This window comes from Panicum hallii, chromosome 4, assembly GCF_002211085.1.
Source record: "Panicum hallii strain FIL2 chromosome 4, PHallii_v3.1, whole genome shotgun sequence".
In the NCBI taxonomy this organism is placed as follows: Eukaryota; Viridiplantae; Streptophyta; class Magnoliopsida; order Poales; family Poaceae; genus Panicum; species Panicum hallii.
The window spans coordinates 47,854,714-47,877,082 of NC_038045.1; the positions used below are offsets into that span (position 1 = coordinate 47,854,714).

The 22,369-nt window shown below is 52.5% G+C and overlaps 1 protein-coding gene across 1 annotated transcript; it reads left to right on the plus strand.

Annotated features, from left to right (window-relative positions):
- Positions 1-9,747: 9,747 nt before the first annotated feature.
- On the plus strand, positions 9,748-12,967 carry LOC112890902 (homeobox-leucine zipper protein ROC8-like). Its single transcript, XM_025957773.1, has 10 exons — positions 9,748-9,845; positions 9,988-10,105; positions 10,257-10,439; positions 10,598-11,041; positions 11,171-11,269; positions 11,365-11,574; positions 11,704-11,890; positions 11,971-12,233; positions 12,362-12,451; positions 12,569-12,967. Exons 1-10 carry the CDS (start codon positions 9,748-9,750, stop codon positions 12,965-12,967), a joined length of 2,091 nt encoding a protein of 696 aa, XP_025813558.1.
- The last annotated feature ends 9,402 nt before the right edge of the window (positions 12,968-22,369 follow it).

The following is a 22,369-nucleotide window of genomic DNA, read 5'->3' on the forward strand; positions in this document are numbered from 1 at the left end:
GAATATTATGGCTCGAAGCCTCCAATATGAATCGAGGAAAGGAGATCTTCAAGCCCCCGGGGAATTCGGATATCACCGGGCATTTGCTTACGGGTAGAACTTACGCAGGTGTTGGACGTTCCAGGAATTTGGGATGTCCTGGCCTTCGGGGCACTGTAGTCGATACGACCCTGGCCGTGTGACCTGCTTGACGACGAACGGGCCCTCCCACCTTGAGTTGAGCTTGTGTAGGCCAGATTCGTCCTGGATACGACGCAAGACCAAGTCGCCAACATTGAATGACCGCTCCTTGACGTTGCGATCATGGTATCGGCGGATCCCCTGTAGGTACCGGGCTGACTGGACAAGAGCGGTGCAACGAGCTTCCTCTACAGAGTCGAGCTCTAACTGCCGCGCCTCGTCCGCCTCGCCTTCATTGTACATTTCGACCCTCGGGGACTTCCACATGATATCGGCTGGTAAAATGGCTTCGGATCCATATACGAGGAAGAAAGGTGTTTGGCCCGTGGCTTTGGACGGCTGAGTCCGAAGCCCCCAGACTACATGCGGCAGCTCGTGTACCCATTTTCCTTCCTTCTTGCTGTTCTCGTCATATAGCCGCTTCTTGAGGCCGTCGATTATCAAGCCGTTCGCCCGCTCGACTTGTCCATTGGCCCGCGGGTGAGCAACTGAGACATACTTGACTGCGATGCAGGCATTCTCGCAGAATTCCCAGAACTGGTTGGCCGTGAAATTTGACCCCAAGTCCGTGATGATGGTGTTGGGAAAACCAAAACGGTACAAGATATCTGAGATGAAATCAACAACCCGGTCTGGCGTGAGCTTGGCGATTGGCTTGTACTCGATCCACTTCGTAAACTTGTCGATAGCCACCAGCACGTGGGTAAAACCGCCTGGCGCCGTCGTGAAGGGCCCGATCATGTCGAGACTCCAACAAGCGAACGGCCAAGATGGTGGTATAGTGATGAGGCTATGGGCCGGAACATGTGTCTGTTTGCCGAAGAATTGGCAATTTTGGCACCTGCGCACGAGATCCTCCGCGTCGGTGACTGCGGTGGGCCACCAGAAACCAGCCCTGTACGCTTTCCCAACCAGCGTTCTTGATGCCGCATGGTTGCCGCAGACGCCTTCGTGAATCTCCCGCAGTATGTCGTGACCGTCCTCCTTCGTGACGCACTTCATGAGAACTCCTGACCGAGCGCCACGCCTGTAGAGCTTGCCTTTGACCAGGGCGAAGCCCTTGCTCCTTCGCGATATGCGTGCCGCTTCTGCGCTCTTGGCGTCGATTCCCGCCGGTAGCCGTTGGTCTTGAATGAAGTCGATAAAGGCCGCTCGCCAATCCTCCCCCAGCATTAGAACCTCTCGGTCGGGTTGTTGGGGACCCGAGTCGATGGTTACCGGCGGAGAGGGCTTGATGGATGGCTGAGCGAGCTCCTGGACGAAGACTCCCGGTGGGACTTGAGCGCGTGTTGACCCCAGTTTGGACAGGATATCTGCACCAACGTTGTGTTCTCGTAGCACATGGTGGACCTCCAAGCCGGAGAACTTGCTTTCCAGCTTGCGCACTTCCTGAACGTATGCCTCCATCGTCTCCTTGTTGCAATCCCATTCCTTATTTACCTGCTGAACGACAAGAAGAGAGTCGCCATATACAAGTAGTCGCTTGATCCCTAGTGATATCGCCAAACGAAGCCCGTGAAGCAAGGCTTCATACTCGGCTTCATTGTTGGATACCGCCCACAGGATCTGAAGGACGTATTTCAACTGCTCACCTCGTGGGGAGATAAGCAAGACACCAGCACCCCCGCCGTCGAGCTTGAGGGATCCATCAAAGTACATGGTCCAGTGCTCTGGCTTGTCCACTGGGGTTGGGACTTGATTCTCCCTCCATTCAGCCATGAAATCGACTAGAGCCTATGACTTGATTGCAGTGCGTGGCTTGAAGTCGATTGACAGAGCCCCCAGTTCCACTGCCCACTTAGATATGCGTCCCGTGGCATCTTGATTATGAAGAATATCCGCCAGCGGGAAATCCGTAACCACAGTGATCTTGTAGTCGTCGAAGTAATGGCGCAACTTCCTTGATGTGATTAAAATTGCATATAAGAGCTTTTGAACTGCTGGGTACCGTACCTTTGACTCGGAGAGGACCTCGCTGACGAAGTAGACGGGCCTCTGCACTCCAAACGCATGGCCTTCTTCGCCTCGATCGACTACAATAGCGCTGCTGACAACATGGGTTGTTGCCGCAATGTAGAGTAGTAGATCCTCTTCTGGTAGCGGAGCGGTGAGGATCGGAGGCGACTGGAGATGAATTTTCAGGTCTTGTAGGGCCCGCTCGGCCTCCTCCGTCCATTGGAATCTGTCTTGGCATTTTAGGAGCTTGAAGAAAGGTAGTCCTCTCTCCCCGAGTCGGGAGATGAACCTGTTCAAGGCCGCCATACAACCTGTCACCTTCTGCACATCCTTGACTATGGCCGGAGCCTCCATATCAGTGATGGCCGTGATCTTTACAGGGTTGGTTTCGATACCCCGGTTGCTGACAATGAACCCGAGCAGTTTCCCTGAAGGTACTCCAAAAACGCATTTGGTGGGATTGAGTTTCCACCGATATCTGCGTAGACTGCTAAAAGTTTCTTCCAGATCTGTGATCAAGTTATCGGACTCCCTGGTCTTGATGACCACGTCGTCCACGTAAGCCTCGACGTTCCGGTGCAACTGATCCGCGAAACACATCTGGATCGCGCGTTGGTAAGTTGCTCCCGCATTCTTCAACCCGAAGGACATTGTTTTGTAAGCGTAGGTCCCGTACGGGGTGATGAAGGCAGTCTTGATTTGGTCCTCCTCCTTAAGCGCGATCTGGTGATAGCCTGAGTAACAATCGAGGAAACAAAGAAGGACGCAGCCGGCTGTTGAGTCGACAACTTGGTCAATACGCGGCAGCCCAAAATGATCTTTTGGGCAATGCTTGTTGAGATCAGTGTAGTCGACACACATTCTCCATTCATTATTTTTTTTCTTTACAAGAACGGGATTCGCTACCCAATCTGGATGGATTACTTCTTTAATGAATCCAGCCGCGAGAAGTTTAGCGATCTCTCGTTTGATGGCCTCACGCTTGTCGTGGGCAAACCTCCGGAGGCGTTGCTTTTTGGGCGTGGCCTTCGGGTCTACATTCAAAGCATGCTCGATCAACTCCCTGGGCACCCCTGGCATGTCCGCAGGTTTCCATGCGAATATGTCTCGGTTAGCCCGAAGAAAGCTGACGAGCGCGAGTTCCTATTTGTCGCCTAAGCCCGCGCGAATGACGGCGGTCTTAGACGAATCTCCCTCCTGGAGTTGGATCGACTTGAGGGCCACGCCATCAGTCGACTGGATGCTCGACTTGCTGGCCTTCTTGGAGGGAATTTCCAGCCCAGACTGGGAAAGCTGCTGCGCGGCCGCGAGTACTTCTCCCGAAGCATCTGGCACACGAGTAGTCGAAGCATATTGGATCGCCTCCTGGTTGCAGTCATATGACTTCTTCAAGTCGCCACGGAGGGTGAGAACTCCACCGAGCCCTGGCATCTTAAGAAGCAGATAAACATAGTGCGGCACTGCCATGAACTTAGCTAGTGCCGGACGACCCAATATTGCATGGTAAGAGGAATCAAAAGTAGCCACCTCAAACTTGATAAACTCGGTACGATAATTCTCCCGCGTGCCAAAGGTGACTGGGAGGACCACCGTGCCAAGCGGGTGCGCCGCATTACCTGGGACGATCCCGTAGAAGGGAGACTTGCTGGGCACCAGCATATCCTTGAAATCCAGGCCCATCTTCTTCAAAGTACTGACGAAGATGAGATTGAGCCCGCTTCCGCCATCGATGAGGACCTTGGTGAGCTTGACCTCCGCCACCACGGGATCCAGAACCAATGGGAACTTACCGGGCTCCGAGAAGCTCGTCCATTGATCGTCGCGAGAGAACGAGATGGGGACCTCCGACCAACGGAGCGGCCGTGGTACCGCCGGCTCGACGGACAAGATTTCACGAAGAAGCAGCTTCTGGTCCCTCCTGGAACCGAAATCCTCATCACCGCCGAAGATAACGTTGACGACCTTCGAGGCATTCTGAAACTTCGGATTACGCCCCTGGTCGTCGTGATCATCATCCTCGGGTTCTTTGTCGGCAGGCTTCTTATTCTTCTTTCCACCACCGGTGTTACTGAACGTCCTCCGAAGGTGGTAGCAGTCAATGGCGGCGTGGCTAGCGCCCGGATGCCATGGGCACTTCTTCTGCAGGAGCTTCTCGAACTCCTCCTGCGTCGTCGACTTCTTGCCCCGCGAAGGACGATTGATAGCCGCGATAACATTATCTGGCTTTCGTTTTCGGAGTGAACCCGAAAAGTCCCGCTGGTTTGTGTCGTTGCGGTTGTCGTTGGAGCGCCGCAAATTATTATCTTGACGCCGCGGGAACCGCTCCCGCATCTTCTCCTCTTGTTCGGACCAATCGTGCATCGTGTCACGAAGGCCCGCAACGGTCTTTGGCCTGTTCCGCCCGAAATCCCTGTAGATGCTGGGGTCGGTGATGCCGTTGTAGAAACAGTCGATGATGTCTTCTTCCGAGATGTTCGCGATAGTGGCACGGACGTCGAAGAAGCGACGCGTGTAGGATCGCAGGAGCTCGTTGCGTTCTTGCTTGCACTGGGCAAGATCATGTCGAGTTCCTGCACAAGCGATCGCTCCCTGGAAATTGTCGATGAAGACTTTCTTAAGCCGTTCCCAGGAGTCGATTGTGTTGCTGCCGAGGCTCTCCAGCCAAGTGAGCGGCGCAGGGTCCAAAGCCATCGGGAAGTAGACGACTTTGGTGATGTTTGAGCCCCCTGCGACGTCAATGGCCGTAGAGTAGCAACGAAGCCACTGCTGGGGAGCCTGCTTGCCGTCGTACTTGGTGATGCCGATCGGCTTGAAGCCCTCCGGGTACTTGTAGCTGCTGAAACAAGCGGAAAAAGCAGGAAATCGATCGCTACAATCAGTACCTTCATTCTCGACTTCTTCACGGGTCTTGCGCCTGGAAGAAATCACGGTGCGCGCATCGCGGCCTTCATTGATGTGTTGACGCAGATCCTCCAGAGGGAGTCGATGATGGGCTTGTCGTGGCTGACCCCCTTGCGGTGGCTGCTGCCTCCCGCCAGGGGTCTGGCTCCCGCAAGCGTTGTCGTTGCTGGGTTGACGTCGAGGACAGCCGCCAGCCGCTCGGCTATGGTTCTGACTTCGACTTTCACCCACACGCTCCTCCCTGATGGTAAGCGCCGGGTTGTGTTGATCCAACTGGATCCAAGCCCTCTGCGCGTACAAGAGTGCTTGACGTACCTCCAGGTCATGGCTGCGCTCGAGGATAGCCGTAACCCTGGCGATGTTGGCCACCGGAGTCCGAAACCCCCGTTCGCTGATGGCGGCGAACTCAGGATCGAGCTCACGATGCATAGATCTCCTACGCTCGTTGGCCCTCCTCCGCCGGATTGTGCGGGCCCTGTTTCTGGCCCTCCGCGCTTCACGATCGGCGTCGTTTTCGTCGCCGACGTTGGCTGTGATCTCATCCTCGGAGACCGCTTCAAAGTTGTCGATGGGAAAATCCCCATCGTCCTCGCCTTCTTCGGCCATCAGCACCTGGCGGGATGAAAGCTCATGAGAACTTTCGTCGACTAGTTCGGTCGACCCCTCAGCCTCGGTGGCCAACGGCCTGCCTTCTTGAAAAGGCAAGGGCTCGAGGTGGGCCACGAGTCGGCCCTCTGCCTCGAGTTGTTTGGGGGGCGTCATGCCCCTCCAGTACACCACGTGCCCCTCCGGCAGGGGGCGACCACCAGATCACCGGTACCGGAACAACCCGAAGCCCCCCGACACGCGGTGGCCTCAGGCTTTCCGGTCTGGAGTAACAAGTCCAGGTCCTTCTCAGACATGGAGAAGGACCCAGAGTCGTGAGCCTCCTGAAGGTTAGTGGCCAAATCGCACAAACCGAGTTGATATCGGCTGTGCTGGTCCCTAGTTTGGAACGAATCCAAACCAGGGGGAGTTGACACAATACCAGAAGAAGTCGAAGCTAGATCGGACTCCAACTCGATCTGTGCTGCGGAAGCGTGGAGCGGCAAGTTGTCGAGCCCGTCGACGAACTTGTCAAGGTTGCTGCGGAGATCCGCAGCGGAGGTTTTTGGCTTCATGTCGACGAGGAATCGCCGGAAACTGCCCGCACCATCTGCGATGCAGACCCATGAACCAAAAACGAACGTCGTGCCCTGAGAGGGAACTGATCTGATGAATCCGAACGATGCCATCGAGCTCGCCGGTGGATCTTCGACGTGCACCCCTACCTGGCGCGCCAGCTGTCGGTGTTTAACCGGCTGCCCACCGTGGGATATACCCAAGGTGGTAAGTTTTGGGTGAGGAGACGCCGAGATCAAGAACTCGAAGGTGCAAGGAACACAAGACTTAGACAGGTTCGGGCCGCACGGAGCGTAACACCCTACGTCCTGTATGGCTTGTATTGCCTTCTGTATAGAATGACCTAATGATCTTCTTGTTTTTAGGGGGGTCCCTGACCTCCCTTATATATCCGAGAGGCCAGGGTTACAAAGATGCTAACCAACCCCCTCCGAGGGATCACACCCAAACTGATCTCGAGTAGATCCTCTCTGTGTTGGTTAGCTCTATCTCCTATTTAAACGGGATAAACAAGAGATAAACAAAACAAATAAGAGACAAGACGGGCTTAATCTCTTAAACTTCGTAACGTGCCCAGCCCGGTGGCCCCGGGTCTGACAATTACTAGTATGCTTAAATTAGTATATATTGGTTAACATCACATTTGATTTTGACGCTAATGTGAAGTAACCAGTGGCGGAGAAAGCGTTAGGGATACTAGGGCGTTGGGCCGATTTCTCCACATTGTAGCTACTGGAAGTACAAGGAGTCTAGCCCATCTAGCAAATCTTCTCCACTGAGTGGCCCTAGATGTGGACTTGGCCTAGCTCCACCTCTAGAAGTAATGCTCGGCTCGTGAGTCAAATGCGCCAGCTCGAGCTTTTCAAATGAACCAAACCAACTCAATTCACAGCTCGTTAATCTTAACAAGCCAAGCCAAGAGCTCGTTATTAAACGTGCCATAATGAGCCGAGCCACCCTTACTTCCCAGTGCCGGCTGTGCTGGCTCTGAGTGTGCGTCGAAATTTAACGCATGAAGTCCGACGGGAGGTTTCTTGTTGATTTTGCATTGCATGATTTCTCCATGTGTTGTGTGCAAAAGATTTTTTTTAGAAAAAATCCATTGCTGCCCCTGAAGAAACACAAATCGTTGCAAACGCTGCATTGCCAGCTCCTTAGCTACTCTTTCTGCAACGATGACCATCTGAGCAAGAACTCAGCCTGTCACTGAAGAACGCGTAGCATGTAGTCCAGTCCAGCCTTTTCCTCGCTCCCTTTTGCAAATGCATCCAGACTTCGCTGCTCCCAAGCTGGCAAGCTGCAAGACTGCAACTGTAACCTATCTCCTGAGCTACATGCCAAGGCATCTTTTGCCAGAGTTAGCAGGAGCAGACGCCTTGTGTCCTCACTGTTGGGCGATCAATGCTTAACTAGGTCTTGATGGGGCACGCTATAGGATACAAAACATGTAGCAAACCCATTCCATTTTAGAAGGAATCCAAACAAAAACAAAGTTTAAATATCATGTTGATGAACATATATGCTGTATACTTTAATTCTGCTACAACTGAAATTATTGAAGCATAGTATTCTAGTTTAATGATGAACCATAATGTATTAACACAATGGTAGAAGAATTTTATAATAGCTATGATCCATTCTACATTACATTCTAGAGGAAGCAAATAAAAACAACTAAACTTTAAAGTACAAGAATACATTATAGTGGATTCTATCATCGTACCTTGCCATTTTTTCACCGCAATACTCCCATTAATATGCTTGTTTCTAGACACACAAATATAGTAGCACCAATTATTCCACAACTTGCTAACTTTAGAGTATAAATATGATGCTATACTTATTACTCCTCCCTAGTATGAAACTTAATATTACCATATTAAGATGGTGACAAAGTCGTAGAAATTTAATGTCAAGTTAAATGCTTGCTAAAGTATGAAAAACTTTATTAGCAAGATATGTTTGGAGTCATATGTGGATCAAAAGAAAAAAGGAATCAAACCCGTTAAGACTATTTGGCTAGAGCGTCTCCATCTGTTGACACTCGAATCCAACATAACCATTTATAACTATTTTAAGAATTACACTCACTACATCATTGTTGGTACTGATTCATGATCTATATTTCTATATTTTAAGAATTACACTCACTATATCATTGTTGGTACTGATTCATGGTCTATATTTCTATTTTAAGAATTACACTCACTATATCATTGTTGGTACTGATTCATGGTCTATAACTATTAAAATAGTTATAAATGGTTATGTTGGATTCGAGTGTCAACAGATGGAGACGCTCTAGCCAAATAGTCTTAATGGGTTTGATTCCTTTTTTCTTTTGATCCACATATGACTCCAAACATATCTTGCTAATAAAGTTTTCCATACTTTAGCAAGCATTTAACTTGACATTAAATTTCTACGACTTTGTCACCATCTTAATATGGTAATATTAATTTTCATACTAGGGAGGAGTAATAAGTATAGCATCATATTTATACTCTAAAGTTAGCAAGTTGTGGAATAATTGGTGCTACTATATTTGTGTGTCTAGAAACAAGCATATTAATGGGAGTATTGTGGTGAAAGATTTGGTGTCAATTTTACTTCCTCCATTTCTAAGTATATAGCTTCTCTTATAATATTATGTCTATAGCACCAAAATCACAACCATAACAAAATATTTCATGGTGCGAATCCAATTATATGATTTTATGTAATAAAATGTATATTATGTGTGTATACTTGTTTGTTAAAGATCATGAAGTTTGTTCTTAGAAAGGTAGCAAAAGATCTAAATATTTTAATAATTTTTTCTTTGATGCATATGCTATCGGTACTAAAGAGTATGTTCATTTTAGTACATACGAAACAACAAATAGTGTGCGCTAATGAAGGTACCCATCATGCACAATGAATATTGTGATGTGAAGGAAGCTAGGAAATATGTCACACGATATTTTATACAATCCATATTCTTTGCTAACTATTACCAATTCAAACTGGACGTAATCAATAACATGAGCAATAGCAAATTTATAAATTCAGGTTCATAAAGCCAATTCATCCATTTGAAGGTAACAATGCAAATGAAACAACATAAAAAAGTGCAAGAAACATTACATGCTATTGTTACATGATTACATAGGGATAAAAAAATGCATGAGCGAACTTGCCCCTAATTCCCTCTGATCAGTTACTACTGCTCTCCCTTTCCTGCCAAAGCAGGAGGAAGCAAGATTGGCAGGAGCCAGCAGTTCGTTGACCAAGGAGAGAGAGCAAGTGTAACTGCTGCGAATGGCGTGAAGCTTGACTGTATCCAAGGTGTCGGGACATCCTGCCTATTTTGCAATATTGGTCTGGAGTTGGAAGGCTGCCAGCATCCTGGAGCTTTCTTGCTCGGCCGGCTCATTGCCAGATATAAATAGGACCAGGGGGCCAGGCCATTGAACGCCCTGCAACACAGCACAGAGATCTCTCCTCCTTCACCTACAGCTGCAGAGCGAGGGAGCGACCGAGAGAAGAGGAGGCTTGAAGGCGGCGGCGATGGACTCCGGCGACGAACCCGAGGGCTCCAACAACAACCAGCACCAGCGGAAGCAGTACCACCGCCACACCCCGCACCAGATTCAGCAGCTCGAGGCGTATGCTCTTCGTTCTCCTCTCTCCTGTTCGGTTTCCTTTCTTTGTGTTCTGCATGTTGTCGCCGCGGGCGCCGGCGCCGGCGCCGTCGTGATGAACTGATGATTGATGGGATGCAGTAATGGTGCTCGACCGTGACCGCAGGATGTTCAAGGAGTGCCCGCACCCGGACGAGAACCAGCGCGCCGCGCTCGGCCGGGAGCTCGACCTGGAGCCGCAGCAGATCAAGTTCTGGTTCCAGAACCGCCGCACCCAGATGAAGGTACGACGTGTCTTCTTTGAGTTCCCTTGATTCTTTCTTTTTCTGTTTCATTCACGAGGTCGCCATGTTCATTCCATTTCGATCTTTCCTCGGCTTGTTCATTTCCCATGGATTAATTCTTGAATCTTGATGGTGTGCGATGGTGTTGCAGGCGCAGCACGAGCGCGCGAGCAACTCCTTTCTGCGCATGGAGAACGACAAGATCCGATGCGAGAACGTCACCATGCGCGAGGCGCTCAAGAACGTCATCTGCCCCAACTGCGTCGGCCAGCCCGTCACGGACTACTTCGACGCGCAGAAGCTCCGCATGGAGAACACCCAACTCAAGGAAGAGGTAATAGCTATGGTGTTGACGACGGCCGGACACGTTGTTTCCGGCGACGTCCTCACCAGCTCATCTTCCTCTATTTATTTGTGTGTGTGTGTGTGTGTATATGTACGTCTCTGATGTTTTTTTTCTTGGGTGCTAACCTGATCGATGCGGACGCGCAGCTGGACCGTATGTCGAGCATCACCTCCAAGTACCTCGGACGGCCGTTCACGCAGGCGCCGGCGGTGCTGCCTACGTCCGTGCCGTTGCTGGACCTGTCCGTGGGCGGGGGGCTCGGCGGCGGGCCGTCGCTGGACCTCGACCTCCTCAGCGGGTGCTCCTCAGGGATGCTGCCGCCGGTGACGGAAATGGAGCGCCCCATGATGATCGATCTGGCGGCGCGCGCCATGGACGAGCTCATCCGGCTCGCGCAGGCCGGCAGGCAGCTCTGGGTCAAGGGCGTGCCCGGGGACGCGCTGGATACGCTCAACGTCGCCGCCTACGACAGCCTCTTCGCCGCGCCGGGCGGCGCGTTTCGCCCGCCGGACATCAGCGTCGAGGGGTCCAGGGACTCGGGGCTCGTCTTCATGAGCGCCGTTGCGCTCGTCGACGTCTTCATGGACACGGTACACATTCAACTCCCCCCTCTTCATGTTCTACCGTCCGTCGTGCTTCGATCGGTTTGCTCCCATCTATGGCGAGCCATTCTTATGATTCATTGCTGCTGCTGCTGTGTTGTTGACTTGTTGCTGCAGAACAAGTGGACGGAGTTCTTCCCCGGCATCGTGTCCAAGGCGCACACCGGCGATGTCCTCATGAGCGGCTTGTGCGGCAGGAGCGAGTCGTTGATCATGGTAACGCTGCCGTCGAATCGAATCTCTGGATGGAATGTTTCTCCTGATCATTGCAAGATTTTATCAACTAATGGCGGCGCCATGTCATCGCGCAGATGTACGAGGAGCTGCACGTCGTGACGCCCGTCGTCCCGACCCGCGAGTTCAGCTTCCTCCGCTACTGCAAGCAAATCGAGCAGGGCCTGTGGGCCGTCGCCGACGTCTCCCCGGACGGGCTGCGCGACGTGCCCTACGGCACGCCGCCGCGCTCGCGCCGGCTCCCGTCGGGGTGCCTCATCGCCGACATGTCCAATGGCTACTCCAAGGTACGGTCACGCGACTCGCTCATGCGGTCATGCCCCTGTGCTGGTTTTGCTCGCTCCACGTGTGCACACGCATTGCGCTGTGCTTACAATGGCGGGGTGCCGTGCCCTAACTCGTTCGCGTTCTTGCAGGTGACCTGGGTCGAGCACATGGAGATAGAGCAGACGCTCCCCATCAGCGCGCTCTACCGCAACCTGGTGCTGAGCGGCGCCGCGTTCGGGGCGCACCGGTGGCTCGCCGCGCTGCAGCGCGCGTGCGAGCGCGTCGCGTCCCTCGCCATGCTCGGGGCGCCGCATCACGACCTCGCCGGAGCCGGAGGTACGTTACCAACTCCAAGCAAGCCATCCGCTGATAGAATAATTTGCATAGCCCTGATGGTTCTTGTGCGTGCTTGGCAGTGACTCCGGAGGGGCAGCGAAGCACGATGAAGCTGTCGCAGCAGATGGTGGGCCTCTTCTGCGCAAGCCTGAGCTCGTCGCCGCTGCAGCGGTGGGTGCTGCTGCCGGGCACGACGGACGTGAGCATCCGCGTGGCCGCGCAGCGCAGCGCCGAGCCGGGCCAGCCCAACGGCGTCGTCCTCACCGCCGCCACCTCCATCTGGCTGCCCGTCCCCGCCAACCACGCCTTCGCCTTCCTCCGCGACGAGAGCGCGCGATCCCAGGTACGCCTCCGCCTCCTGCCGCTTGCCCTCCGGAGTCCGACCGAACCCCGGGACACATCACCACCACCACCACCACCTCGTTTGATGCTCGCGCCTTGACTGTTGCCTTCGCCATTGCTGCGCCGCAGTGGGACATCCTGGCGCACGCCAATCAGGTTCAGGAGGTGCTGCGCATCCCCAATGGCTCCAACCCTGACAACTGCGTTTCCGTGCTGAGAGTGAGCAATCCACCACTCGTCTTCATCTTCTTTTTCACAGGGGATGCAATTTTACTTCGGAATTGATCTTTGTGACGGCGACCGCGACCAATAGATTGATGGCACTTCTCGTTGCAGGGGACGATGACCGACGCGAACCAGGACGGCATGCTGATCCTTCAGGAGAGCTGCACGGACGCGTCGGGGTCGTCGCTGGTGGTGTACTCGCCGATCGACCTCCTGACGGCGAACGTGGTGATGAGCGGCGAGGACGCGTCGGGCATCCCGCTGCTGCCGTCGGGCTTCGCCATCCTGCCCGACGCCCGGCCGGGATCCGGCGCGGGCGCGACCAGCTCCAGCAGCGTCGGCCCGCTGGGGAAAATCTCGCCGGGCTGCGTCGTCGCCGTCGCGTTCCAGATCCTCGTCAGCAGCCTGCCGTCGTCCCGGGTCGACGCCGAGTCCATGGCCACCGTCACCGGCCTCATCGGCACCACCGTGCAGCAGATCAAGGCGGCGCTCAACTGCGCTGGCCACTGATCGATCTTCCTCCGATCCGCCGCCGCCTCCCCCCGCCCGCCTCGCCAGCCGTCGCCTCTGCCGCCATGGACTCCACCCGCCGTCGCTCCCGAAGCTGACGGAACTCTCTCCCCATCAACCCATCCATGATCCACCAACACCATAACAGCTATCCGTGCTTAAATTGCAGGTCGTCGAGTTTCCTTTTTTTTTTCCTTCCTTCCTTCCTTAGAAGATATCCGTTCATGCGCCAAAAATCCATTGGAGGCTTCGAGTCTAGAGAGTCAAGAACGCACCATGCCAGCTACCTTGTACCATTCCTCCCGCTGCAGCCATTCCTCCCCAAGCAGTCCACCACCACAGCTCTTCCTCTTCGTTGGGAGTAACTTCCATGGAGGATCCATCCTTGTCACCTCGCCATTGTTGTTGCCTTGTTGGTGCCGCAGCAGGGGATGAATTGTGCCGGTATTGACTATTATCCATTAAGGCATTAATGTAAAGCCTTCAATTAATACTCATTTCGGTTATGAATGAAAATGGAAAAACAAGTTCTGGTAAAAACCAGTGAGATGCGTTCATGGCCGGATGGCCCCCTGCTTTTCCTTTTCCGGGTGGTGCTGGAGTACTTGTAGACTGGTGGTTTGGCTTGCACTCAGGCCTGTCGCGTATCGCCGCCATTTCTCCATTCTTGTCAAGGGAACAACCTGTGGCGAGCGGGTGGCGCGTCCGCTACGGCGGCCGCCACACGGCGTACGAATCATGCCTTGCGAAGTGCCGAGGGGGCCGTGTGTGCTGAAACTTGCCAAGTTTCAGGAACGAGCTCACCAGCTATCTGCCCATGCTACTCTCGGGCGAACCTGAGCCAAGGAAAACGGGCAGATGCACAGGATTCATCAAATCTACTTGCAGCACAAGCAGCTAATCTCGCCCAGGATTTCAAGTCGATACAGGCAATGATACTCGCGCAGCTTGCCTTCGATTCAGGCCTGCAGATAGAAGCAAAGCGTCAGTAAACTGAAGCGTCAGTAACGGCACGTCGCTGCCACAACTCAGGAGGCGAAGCTGCGCGCCCATGGCTACGCGGGGGTGGTTCCGCTCCACCCCACGCCGAGCTTCGCCACCGACGTGCGCGACCTCGCGGAGAAGGAGGGGACGTTGTTTCTCATCATCGCTGGCGCCTGCGGGGACGGAAGCAGCCGTCGGGTGCATGTGCTCGGCGGAGGGGGGGCGGCGGCGGCGCAACCTTGTCGCGTAGAATATTTGCAATATGCCCCCTACATATTTTTATATAGCTTTTAAATTGGATCGTGATTGCTAATGCGATCCAAATTGGGGGGTTATCTGCAAATATCAAGGGTTGTATTTTCATATAACCCCTAAATCGGATCGTAATTATTAATCGCGATCCAATTATTTGCAGATCCACCCCTGGTTTTGGACAGCCGGGTCCTTCGTCTCCTCCGCCCACCCCCTCGGCTCCTCCTTCGGTTGGCCTGCCGCCGCCGCTATCCCCACCGGGCAAATGCACAGGAAAACAGGCAAATGCGTAGGAATTCGTCAAATCTACTAGCACCAAAGCAAATCTCGCGCCCTCCTCGGCCTCGAGCCTCGTCCTGCCCAGAACGGGCACCACACCGGCCGACACGCGGCCTCGTCGACCACCACCACCTCCTCGTCGCCGGCCCGCGGCCGTCAGTCCGGCGTCGTCGTTCGGGTTCGGCAGAACGTGCTGTTTCAGGCAGGCAACCACCTGCGCCACCAGATCATCCGCGCCGCCCCGATGATCGGCAGGCGCAGCGAACGAGTCGGCAGTAACTCGTATTTACCAAGTATGCTGAGTAAAAACGCACTTGGCTTATTTATGGCTATTTCCTTACAGTCTACTCCAGTGGCGGAGCCAGCAACAAATTTATGGTATGGCGACTTGGCGAGTCCGCGAGTGCATGACACAAACTAAAACACAAGACACAAATCAAAAGCACCATAGAGATAGATGTTACCTCTTATATGCTGCATTAAAATTAATTGCGAGCAGTACAATCCACATAAACATATCAATAAACGATGAACCTGCAAATTTAAGATATAGTTAGTGATCAAAACTAATTTAACCTGTATAGAAAAAAATTCATAACAAAACTAGAATATGCATACCAATTAAGATCTAGGAAATTGCATTTTCCTGTCTTTCTCAAGACTCAAATGTAGTTGTCATTCATTAGGTAAAGAGCACCTGTATCCTGTAAGCTCCCAGAACTATTGCATAAAAAGAATAGATTCACTCGATATCTAGGGCTATAACATGGATCCATGGATCGTGTGTGTCCATAGTCATAAATGCACATGCTTTGTATTATAGAGTAACTAATTGACCAATGAGTGTGCAATTAATTCAACGGTTTAAGTACCAGAATAATATGAAAAGATTACCTCACTTTGTACTCTATGGCTGTGGATGGAGGCGTGGAGCAGGGCTGCAGCAGTGCAGCCTGCTGCAAGGGGCGGCGGCGGCCCTGACGCCCTGTGGCTGTGGAGGCGTCGAGCAGGGCTGCAGGGCTGCAGCCTGCTGCAAGGGGTGGCGGCGGCCCTGTGGCTGTGGAAGTGTGGAGGCGTGGTCCGCGTGGAGCAGGGCTGCAGCCTGCTGCAGGGGGCGGCGGCGCGGGGGGGGGGGAGCAGGGGCGGGCGGGCGGCAGTTCGGCACTGCGGCAGTGCGCAGGGGTAGTGGCGGCGGCGTGGGGAGGAGCAGGGGGCGGCGGTGGCGGCGGCGCGGGGACTGAGCGGGGGCGGCGCGCGCCGTGGGGGGAGCTGCAGGAGCAGCCGAGCAGCGGGCGGCGCGGCGGCGGGGCGCCGGGGCGGCACGCGGGAGGAGCAGGGGGCGCCGGGGCGGCGCGGGAGGAGCGGGGGCGGCGCGCGGGGGACCTGCGGGAGCAGGAGCAGCGGGCGGCAGCTCTCGGGGGAGCAGGGCGGCGGCGCGGGGGGAGCTGGGCACGGGTGGGCGGGCGGCCAAAATTTTTTGTGACGAATCGGTATTTCGAATTTTCGGTGCGTAGATATGGCAACCGCCATACCCTGCCACATTGGTTCCTCCGCCACTGGTCTACTCCCTCTTCGTTCTGAATTCAAGTCTTTTAGCCTAAAAATTCAAGGCGGTTGCTGGTGATCCTAGGCGAAGTTCAAGGCAATTCTTCCACTCAGCTTATCGCTCTGGCACACCTGCTTTATTAGAAGCAGTTGATCCGAGGGAAGTGTGGTGATGGTGATCCACTGGTAAGCACAACTGTTGCTGTGTGTTCAAAGTTCAAACTGCCAATTAATCCTAAACCAATAGATGTGTGGATTTCACTAAAATACAGTTATGAGCATGCCACGAAATTTTGCGTGTTTAGCTAACAATTTTAAAGGCCGCATAGTAATCTCCCTAAGGTTATTCTCAGTATTCCTTCCTACATTATCCTATATCACTTCATTCCAAAGGCTAAGCTGCATGGCCTCTCAACGCATGCCCGCAGTTCTTCAATGCAGCCCATCAGGTTTACTCTGGGCCGGGTTGGAAAACTGCGGGTCATGCACTCATGGCTTCTAGGCTTTTTTTCCTGTTCTGAATCTGAGAAGAGAGCAAGTGATGACACTTGAGTTGCAGATCATTCGGGTTATTTGGATAGCTCAGATTTTCCGTTTCTTTCGTTCACAGTCCTAAATTACAATTTATTTTAAATCTTTTTATACATAATATGTATCTAGACATAGTGCATATCTAGATGCATAGTAAAATATATGTATCTACAAAAATCAAAATAAATTATAATTTGGGATGGAGGAGCAGTAAACGTGCACTTCCACATTGAATTGGCCGGTTCAAGGGATGAAGTGAAGTAAGTACGTACATGTTTGTACGAAGTTTACTGACTGAATATATACAACAATTTGACACCTTTTATTGTAGAACACGACCGAACAGAGGAACGAACAAGCACTTACTTGCAAGTTACTACCCCTAGTACTGATGACTGCACAAGCTTTAATTTGCAGGTACCAGGAGCCGAGCATACATGCATGGCCCTTTTTTTTTTTTGTGACACCATGACGCCATTGACGTGTTGCGACGACGACGACGACGGCTCGTCTATGTGCGATCAGTCTACTGACCCCGAGTTATTTAAGAGCAATGAAGAAATAAATAGAAAATGAAACAATAATAAGATGACCAGTAGCAGACAGCCACCCAGGAGAGAGGCCGCGAGCAACGATGAGCTAGTTGACACGTTGACCGACTCCTCCGTCACCCCCGGCATGGCGAGACGACCTTATTAGCTTGACCTGAGAATGAATGAAAGAAATGGTCACGCGTCGGGATTCAAATTCAAGCAAGCGAAAACCTGGAGAAAACCGGCCGGAGCACACATAAACAGCCAGGAAATTACACCAGCAATAATAATACCTTAATTTAGTACTAGGTGGCAGGTGGCATCGACTTGGAGTTGGAGGATGATTAGTAGTGGTGCGCGCGCGCGGGGGAGGTGCCGGCGCGGGCCGCCGCGACGTCGGGCTCCGGCTCGACGTGGCCGCCGCCCGCCGGGACGCGGTTCCCGCGCCGCCCCCGGGGGGAGCGGTTGTGGCGCCTCCGGAACTGCAGCAGCCTGCGGCGCGCCGGCAGCCAGGACCACGCGAAGAGGCTCGCGAACACCCTCTTCAGCACCTGCCCGCGCTTCGGCACGCGGCGCGGCGCGGCCTTCTTCCGTGAGGCGGCGGCGGCGGCCATGGTCGGCGTCCGTGACGCGGCTAGCGGCCGGGACGTGAGCACGAAGAGTGGTGGTGGTGTGTGTTGTACGTGTGCCGCGGCAGGAAGGCCTCGCTCGCGCTCCGCCGGCGCTGAGCTAGGTGATGATGGTGGCTGGGTGGGGTGGTGGAGGCGGCTAGAGCTGTGGTGGCTACTGGCCGCTGGTGGCTCGGGTGCGCCCTGTGCTTGGGGAGTGGGGAGGGAGGGGGAGGCGGCGGTTGCGCTGCCGGTGCCTTTTATACAGCCAGCCGCCACCGACCCGGACGGTGACGGACCATGGTCGGGTTAACCGTTAACCCAACTGATGGCTCGATCGCCTCGAGTGTGCATGGCCGGGTTGGGTTCGAGCTCGGCAGAGCTAGCTTACGTGGCGCAGTACAGATCAATCATTGGTTCATGCAGCTGCTTCTTCTAGCCTGGTACGCATGCACTGGATGATCATCGTCTCCAAGTGATCACTAAACGCATGGGGATCGATCATATCTTTTGTTCCTCGATCGATGGTATATTGTCGAAGCCGGAGAGGTTATGGCCGATCGAGAGCTGGGCACGGGAGCCGATCGCCGGACATTATCAAGGGTGAGGGGTAGCTAGCTAGGTTTCGTCCATGGACCCAAGAGGGCCAAGACGAAAGCGCGTGCGACCCGTTGGGTTTCTCTGTCGCGGTTTCGTATCCTAGCTAGAGCCTCTCTTTCCTGCTTCTTTCTCCAACGCGGTAGTAATACGTGGCAGGCTATATATTTTTTAAATTTCGAACCAATAGGAGGACAAGGTTATTCTCCACGCCACTATATATATTGTGTTTATTTTCTGATAGATGGTGACCATATAGTAGTGCAGTATTCTAACCGCCAACCGGAGTGTGAATTTATAATAAGCTAGCCTGCAGGTAATGCAAAAAAAAGAAAAGAAAAACATTGGTTCGTGGCAAGTATAATCAGATCAGAGGCTTTTATTTATTTATTTTTTATTGCGAGGTGGCTTTTCTTTACAGTACACGAAGTCGTTAACAACGCGTTGGTAGCCGCGTTGTTTGAGATAAGATTCCTGTCATGGTCGGACGCGGATCGAGCCCGTCTCGGCGTCTGCATGCAACCCTGGAGGGAGGAGGAAATGAACGCGCTTGCAATCCAAGGACCAATGGTCTTGTTGGGTGATCGACCTGCAGCAGCGCAGCAGCTCCTTTTCTTTTATTTCCTTGACGATGAGCAAAGCAATGCCGTCATCTTTGATCTTAGTCCTCCAGTGATTGGCACTTGCTTGTCACTGTCCAATAAGCACCCATCCAATCTGGCACTAATCTTATCTTGATCCTCCGGGCCGGGCCCTATCCACCCCTCATTGGGCGTGGCCTGTCCGTTCGTCCGACGCGTGTCGCCCGAGCAAATCCAAGGCGCACGCCGAGAGGAAGCTGCCTCGCGCGCATGCGCGACAAGATCGGTAGCAGGTAGTAATAAGCACGTCCTCGAGACAAGAAAGAAAATTCGCGAGCACTGTACATGCACGGCGTTGCTGATGTGATGGCCGGATGGGAGAGCGTTGGTTTGGGCTCGTTCATTTTTCTAAAAAGACCCGAGCTGGCCTGTCTCGCTGCTCTCTCGCTGCGCCTCGGAGACTTGACTGCTTCGGATCAGTCAGGGGCAGCAACAAATAAATAAACAAGCGCGGCTAGTGATTAGTGAACAAGGAGAAATCAGGAATCTGACCACGGTTTTGTTCGAAACCGGTCAGGTTTTCTGATCGTGGTTTTCTTGCTTGGGGGCGTGACTAGAGCTGATGACCCAGGCCTACCCAATTGCACAGAAACTTACAGGTACTAGCATGCACCAGTAGAAATCTTTTCTGTTTCCACTTCAGTTTTTACCAGGTTCTTGGAACTTCCGGACAGTAGATGTGACGAGTCGTACGGAGTAGCGCGCCACTTGCTTATTACTCCAACCTGCTGTGCGTTGTGTTTATCCTACTGGTTAATTTCAGCTAGTTGGCTGTACGTACCTGCATTCCCCACGCCCCGAGACTTCTTTCTTTTGTTTTGCCTCGCGCGCGCATGTGCGCAGCTTCGTTGGTTCTTGACGCGACCGCGTTAACCTGCGGCTAAAATAAGAGCACTTCACATATAAAAAAAAGGGGCGTGCTGCTAAATTAGATCTTTCCCCAAAAAAAAAGGAAAAGAAGAGGAGGAGGAAAAGAAAAGCTAGTGGTAAAGTGCGTGTCAAGTCCGCCGCGGTAGACGTCATGCGTGACCCATCCATCGTTACCCGGCCGTGTGCACGCATAGAGCTATCACTCGCTGTTCTAAGGAAATCATCGAGACGTGGAAAGTTGCGAGCGAGGGAATTGCAGATCAGGTGCATCTTGAATGGTTTTCAGGAGTTCCAAAAAAGGGTGCTTAAGAATGATACTACTGCTAACTTATGAAAGAAGACACCGAAAGCTACTAGCATAATTAACATGAGCCATCAGCTGGGCCCTTCGAGTTTGGGCCGGACACGATGCGCCGCTAGCTGCTGTCGCGGTGGGCCTGGCCTCAGACGGAATCGAAACGAACCGCGTGCCCGCGTGCGCGCCGCCGCCGTCGCCGTCTCGCACGACGGCAGGTCAAGGTGACCGTACCGGCCTTCTTCTGTAGCTACCGCTGATGTGTGTGCGTGAATGTGTACTCGTTTTCTGCCGATTCCACACGGTGTGCATGTGCGCATTTGGGGCCACTGGAATTGCCCCGGCCGTCAAGTCAATTCCCGCCTTCCGGGCCGGCACACTGACGTGACGTGTGTTTCCCTCCACTGGCCTGCTGCTGTGACCTGTGAGATCAATATGGATCATCTTTAACCCAATCCGCCTGCATCAAAATAATGAACACCCAACGTGACAAACGGTTCTTCTCATGCAGAGTGGACCTAGCTACATCCCAATTCCCAATAGGCTATCCATCATTTTGTCCCACACGTACGTGTGCATGCGTTCCTCCTAGCATTCCACACGCTCGCACGCCCAATAAAATTGGCGTTGTAAGAAATATAGCCCTATTAGATTATTATTGTAATTTTGCTGATTTGTATGATAACATAGTAAATGGGACTAACAAATTTGTGAACTCAAAATTGCAAATTTCTAGATCCTATAGATGAAGTTCAATTCATAGTCAAGGTATCCAAATCGCTGTCAAGGTGTCCAAATGATCGGTTAAACCGACTGCATGGAATTTGAACTTATCGCTGCATTGGAAATTGCAACGATGATCAAGTGCATGAAAATTAAGTACTGCCGGAATTGCCGGTTAAATCGATGTTATGGACAATAAGCATCCATGCAATGTCAAATTGCTCTGGTGATGTGCACGGAAACTCTAGAAGGGTTTGGGCAAAAGTGCCTTCAGCACCGGTTGAACCGACGGTAAAAAAGAAGCAGTCGGTGCATTGGTACTTCAATGTTGCAGAACGGTTTTTGGAGTTAGAGATGGCTGCTTTACTAAAAGTCATTAGCACCGGTTGAACCGACGGTGCGTCGGTTGAAGGCGTTGGCACAATGACGCAAGCAAAACAAGACGTGACACAAAGAGGATCAACAGAGCATGCAACTTCAGAGTGACTGGTAAAACATACGTATGTGACCGGTTTAACTGACGCTTTAAGCTTTTCAAGGAAAAAGCATGCAACGGTTAGGAACGAATCTCTACCCTGTATAAGGCCTCATCCCTGGTCATTTGAACTTGCTGGAGTTCGTGAGAAGCAGCTAGACTATGAAGAAGTTCTCCAAGCCACCCAAGTGCTTATTGGTCACATTCATAGGCTTTAGCACATGCTATGAGAGTCCTAGTGCTAGGTTAGCTCTAGAGAGAGTGAGAGAGCAAGGTGTTGCTGCCTTGTGCATGGTTATAGAGTGAACTACCGTTGTAATCTTGGTGTGCCGGCCCCTTACAGTCTTGGTGACTTGCCGGTAAGTCTTCGACCCTTCGGGTTGGTGCGGAGCGGGGACGACGGCTTTATGTGGGGAACGAGGAGACCCCTCCTTCGTGGGAAGCTCCGTAGTGAAGGCGGCGTCAAGATGACCGGGAAAACTTCACGTGAGCCTTTGTGGCAAGTTATGGGAAGTCCCGGAAGAGATTTGGTTATCGAAATGCAATGCTCTTTGTGAGTGTTTCAACAACGTGGACTAGGAGTAACTTAGTGCCTACCGATACCACGGATAAATTATCGTGTCAAGAGTTTGCTTCCCTTCATCCTCCTACTTACATTTCCGCATTTATCTTGCAACTTGTGCGTCTTTACTTTCTTAGTGTAGTATTTACTAGGATTAGTTATAGGTTGCAAAATTTATTTTGGGATGAGGGTTTCATACTAGATGAACCGTAGTTGCACATCTAGATAGTATGTTCTAAGATGGCAAGTTCTAGATCATATATATTTTGTGCAATATAGTTTGAACCATACGTTAAGGTTTTTAGTTTGCCTAATTCACCTCCTACCCCTCTTAGGCAATGAGCGCCGACTTCTTTAAGGTGTGTTTTGAATAATATTAAGGCCAGTCTTGGTGCATAGTTTTACGGTACAGCTACCAAGACTGTAAACTAAGTAACTGCCGAGTTTTACAGGAACAAAACTTCTCTCTCATCTTATGAAACTTCTTCCTTCTCTCTCCTCACCATA

What these genes read in the sequence shown, in the direction of transcription:
- LOC112890902 (XM_025957773.1), top strand. Translation starts at nt 9,748, where the DNA reads ATGGACTCCGGCGACGAACCCGAGGGCTCCAACAACAACCAGCACCAG. An exon ending in ACACCCAACTCAAGGAAGAG is followed by an intron (nt 10,440 to 10,597) that starts GTAATAGCTATG and finishes GCGGACGCGCAG; the next exon opens with CTGGACCGTATGTCGAGCAT. An exon ending in ACTGCGTTTCCGTGCTGAGA is followed by an intron (nt 12,452 to 12,568) that starts GTGAGCAATCCA and finishes TTCTCGTTGCAG; the next exon opens with GGGACGATGACCGACGCGAA.